Here is a 4,714-nt window from a genome sequence, read left to right as displayed (position 1 = left end):
TCCCCTCACAATTCACGGTGTGTAGAAGAAGTGAAGCACCGTCGTAGGACTGAAAATCCAGGATTTAACCTGAAGTTACCTCGCTAACCCTAAATCCTGCTTCGTAGTACAGGCCCCTGGACAGACCGTCCTCAAGCAGGCATACAGGGAACACAAGAGAGCATATGGAGAAGCTACAACTCTACAGTTTCATTTAGCAGACGCTGTTTTCCAAAGCGACATACGTCTGAGAGCAGATCCAACACCAGCAAGGATCTGGTGAGGAGAGAACCACCTGGATCAGAGCCTAGAACAGGTCCAGTGTGGTCGGTGCTGATGCCAGCAGCAGGCTGTAGGGAGGTGATAGGAGGTTTTGTTTGTTTGTTTGTTTGTTTTTGTTTTTTGTTTGTTTTCGGGCTGCTCTTTCTCCATCGTCACACAGACAGAGGTGGAGGACATCACCAAAAAAACAATACGACCGTCCTCCTGTGCCTTGGACTCTTTCCCTCCAGCTCCGCTGAAGGCCAACATCTCTGCCATCTCTCCACTCATCACCAAAATCATAAACCAGTACCTCCTGGCCGGTCATATCCCACCTGCATTAAACACTGCTGTCATCAGACCACCACTGGAAAACCCCACCCTGAATCCAGAAGTCTTCTCCAACTACAGGCCCATCTCCAATCTTCCCTCCTAACCAAGGTTTTGGGGGAAAAAAACAGTTGCAGCACAACTTCAGGATCACCTCAAGCAAAATAATCTGTTTGAGAAATTCCAGTCTAGCTTCTGGCCACAGCACAGAAACAGCCTTGTTTAGGGTCACCAATAACCTTCTGATGGCAGCAGACACCGGCTCACCCTCACTATTCATCCTCCTGGACCGAACAGCTGCTTTTGATACCGTTGACCTCAACATCCTCCTCCACTGCCTGCAGCACACCACTGGACTGTCAGACATCACACATAACTGGTTCACGTCATACCTGATTGGCAGAACAGAACATGTCATCCTGGGCAAAACAAAATCGTACCCACACAACGTGACCTGTGGTGTCCCTCAGAGCTCGGTCCTGGGCCCCACCCTCTATTTATCTGGACTGTCCTTTGACACCCATATCAAACACCGCTGCAAAACGTCATTCTATCACCTCAGGAGCATCACCAAACTCCATCCTGCACTCACCTTGGCAGATGCAGAGAAGTTTGTCCACGCCTTTGTCTCCTCCAGGCTGGACTACTGTAATGCACTCCTCATCAGGAGCATGCAGAGAACACAGTCCATCCAGAACAGCGCCGTCAGGATCCTGATGAGGGTGTACAAGCATGAGTACATCACCCCCATCCTGAAATCCCTTCACTGGCTTCCTGTCTCACTCAGAATTGAGTTTATGGTCTCCCTCCTCACTCACCACTACATTTACCTCCAGGAACTCCCCACAGGCCTCCTCACGTACCCTCCGATCTACAAACTCAAACACTGTCCAAGTCCCCAGAACCAAGCTCTGCACCATGGCTGATCGGGCCTGTTCTTCTGCTGCCCCAAGGCTGTGGAACGCCCTCCCTGTTATGCAGCACGCTGTAGCACACTGTAGCACCCACACACTGTAAGACACACTATAACACACACTGTAACACACAGTGTAACACAGTAACACACACACACACACACACACACACTGTAGCACACTGTAACACAGAGTTGTGGTGTTCTCAGGGTTGACACAGGACTCTCCATTCAGCTTGACTTCAGGCAGTTTGAAACCGAAGAGAGCATCGACACTCTCAGACTGTACGAAGGCATCGGATTGGACAAACTGCTCACAGGTGAACCAAACACCTAGTTCAGCTGCTCCTTCACCTGTTGACGCATTATCTGACATGTTACCATGATTGGCAGCTGAGCTCTCAGGCTCCACCCCACCTGGGACTGTGTGGCTGTTGACCGACCAATCGACGGTGGAGTTTGCCTCCGATGATATCATCACTCTGCCAGGGTTCAAGGCCACCTACAGTGCCGCCAACATGTCCAGCCTGTCCAGTAAGAGCTGCGTGGAGCGTCGAGCAGAGTGTGTGCAACTTCCCGTTTCTGTAATTGACTGTTTGTGTGTTCAGACCAGGAGAAGCTCAGCTGCAGCTTTGAGAACGGCATGTGTTTCTGGAGGCAGCCGCAGGACGACGACTCTGATTGGATCCGAACCAGCGGCTCCACCTTCCCCCCAAACACAGGCCCGAGTGGGGACCACACGCTGGGTAACGGCTCTGGTGGGTTTCAGTTCAGTCCTGATTAGAGCTGATCTGATGTGTAAAACATCACATTGATCAGATTGCGTTGAACTGTCAGGTTTCTACATCGTCACTCCTGTGAGCCCCAGCCAGCAGCCGAGCAGCTTCAGGATCCACAGCCTCCCGCTGGCTCCGCCCACACGTCCCATGTGTCTGAGCTTCTGGTAAACAACAGACAACACACAAACAAACACGCATGTAAACAATGGAGAATATACAAACAATTATGTAAATAATGGAAAACACACAAATGGAATCTAAACAAGTTTATAAAACAAACGTATGCATAAACAACATAAACAAATAAACATGTAAAGGAATACAGAAACACTGAAAACGTTTACACATGAAACAAACAAACAAGGAAACATGGAATTACAGAGGCAAAAACCAAAATAAATAATTCAGTAAATTAGCATGTAAGTGACACAAAACAAAAGCAACAACAGCAAAGTAAACTAGTAAACAATCACACAGGACACAAACAAACAAAGAGTGAACCTGTAGGAACGTGTGTCTTCAGGTACCACATGTTTGGGGAGAACGTCCACCGTCTCAGAGTCCTGCTGCTGCTGGCGCCAACGCAGACCGAGTCCACCGCCACCGTGCTGTTCCAGAAAGACGGAAACTATGGTAACACCTGGAACTATGGCCAGGTGACCCTCAACCTGACATCAGAGGCCACGGTCAGTGACATCACATGACACGGCCTCATCGTCACCTGGTCAGCAAGTGACTGATCAGGTGACCTCTGGTCTCTGCAGGTGACCTTTGAAGCTCTGAAGAAGGGAGGGTTCCTCAGCGACATTGCTCTGGATGACATCACACTGACATCTGATGCATGTGGCCCCGCCCCCCCTGAACCAACCAATGTACCGCCTCCGTTGACCCCGCCCCCCATACCAGGTGAGAATCTCTGCCACCCTCCCACCAGGTGAGACACAAAGAGTGTTCGGTAATTACTCTGTGTCAGTATTTATACACTACCTGAGTGTAGCCACACACACACCTGTGCTGTAGATCCACTCTGACTCCGCCTCCACTGTTCTCTGATTGGTCCAGCTGACTGCGGAGGACCCTTCAACCTCTGGGAACCAAACTCCACTTTCAGCTCACCAAACTACCCACAATCCTACGGGAACGAGGCAGAATGTGAGTACACCTGGTTTCTACTTTTACCTTTGACTTACACCTGTACTTGTACGCTCTGCTCATGCTTGTACTTATACCTTATACACGCACCTGGTCTTTTACTTTGTACTTACACCTGTACTACTTGTACCTGTATTTTTTACTTGTAGGTCTGTTTGTTTTTTTGGACTTTTGTTTGTAAAATGATCAATTCTCACGTTTCTTGATGTGTTGTTTACAGACCCACTGGTCGCTGAATTAAACACGTGTGACGTATTTGCCTGTTGTTTTGAACCTCACCTGTCACCTGGTGGTAATTACCCATGATGCTCTGCTGCTGCAGGTGTGTGGACCCTTCATGCTGCAGAGGGTCACAACATTCAGCTCCACTTCCTGGACTTTGACATTGAAGCGACCTTTGACGTGGTAGAGGTGCGGGACGGGGCGGGACTGAACTCGACCTTACTGGGTGAGAAAGTGTTTTCCCATAATCCTCTGCAGCTTCACTCTGACCTGTACCTGTGCAGGTGAGTTTATCCTGCTTTCGGTATTAACTTGTTTGTTGTTTTTTTCTTGAGCTGTTCTCACTGGCAGCGATGGCCCCGCCCATGACCTGTTCTCAACAGCCAATCAGATGACAGTGCGGTTCTTTACGGACGAGTCGGGGTTTGGCCGAGGATTCAAAGCCAACTTCACCTCAGGGGTCGACCTGGGGGCACCAGGTGAGTGTCTGAGGTCCGAGGTCAGCTGCAGTAAAATGATTAAATGTCTGGATGTTTAGAAATAAGGAACGGATTTATGAACCCTGATGTACCTGAAGTATTATCAGGAAAACCGGGACGCGATATCTGCAGTTCTGAAAATGAAATCACTCAGATCAGATCAGGGGCAAAAAACCCTATCAGGAAATCCCGAGTTAGATGTATTGATGCTACGTATTTGTACTTGTGCCACCTATGGATTGATCTTGTGATGTGTGAACAGCTCCGTGTGCAGGCGATCAGTTCCAGTGTCAAACAGGAAGCTGTGTCCACGGTAACAGTCTGTGTGACGGCGCGGTGGACTGTCCTGATGCATCTGATGAAGCCAACTGCAGTGAGTCACAGCGCTGACACTGATTGTTAGTTATCAAGGAGCTCAAGAACTGATACCTGGATAGCATAGCAAAGCATTTGCCAAAACATGGAAATCCTTAAAAATCCTGAACTCTTATTGTTTTACTTGTTTAATAAAACGGGGCAGCAGGTGTCTGGGTGGTTAGCACCGTTAGCGCCTCGCAGCTAGAAGGTCGCCGGTTGGCGTCCCGGTGAGGACACCCGGG

General features: G+C 49.2%; 1 protein-coding gene across 1 annotated transcript in view; it reads left to right on the top strand.

Annotated features, from left to right (window-relative positions):
• Nucleotides 1-4,488, top strand: part of tmprss15 (transmembrane serine protease 15) — a gene marked incomplete at its 3' end in the record, with an annotated part of 21,736 nt that extends 17,248 nt beyond the window's left edge. Inside the window, exons 5-16 of the mRNA XM_008304952.1 lie at nucleotides 492-634; nucleotides 915-1,370; nucleotides 1,677-1,803; nucleotides 1,877-2,017; nucleotides 2,092-2,241; nucleotides 2,321-2,426; nucleotides 2,786-2,948; nucleotides 3,027-3,168; nucleotides 3,325-3,414; nucleotides 3,737-3,862; nucleotides 3,972-4,115; nucleotides 4,378-4,488. Coding sequence (XP_008303174.1) covers nucleotides 492-634; nucleotides 915-1,370; nucleotides 1,677-1,803; nucleotides 1,877-2,017; nucleotides 2,092-2,241; nucleotides 2,321-2,426; nucleotides 2,786-2,948; nucleotides 3,027-3,168; nucleotides 3,325-3,414; nucleotides 3,737-3,862; nucleotides 3,972-4,115; nucleotides 4,378-4,488 — 1,899 coding nt within the window. The remainder of the gene's footprint in view (nucleotides 1-491; nucleotides 635-914; nucleotides 1,371-1,676; nucleotides 1,804-1,876; nucleotides 2,018-2,091; nucleotides 2,242-2,320; nucleotides 2,427-2,785; nucleotides 2,949-3,026; nucleotides 3,169-3,324; nucleotides 3,415-3,736; nucleotides 3,863-3,971; nucleotides 4,116-4,377) is intronic.
• Nucleotides 4,489-4,714: the final 226 nt, after the last annotated feature.

This window comes from Stegastes partitus, unplaced genomic scaffold (genome assembly GCF_000690725.1).
Source record: "Stegastes partitus isolate 25-593 unplaced genomic scaffold, Stegastes_partitus-1.0.2 Scaffold2362, whole genome shotgun sequence".
Lineage (NCBI taxonomy): Eukaryota > Metazoa > Chordata > Actinopteri > Pomacentridae > Stegastes > Stegastes partitus.
Note: the sequence above shows the minus strand (reverse complement) of the source record. Positions and strands in the feature narration are given on the sequence as shown.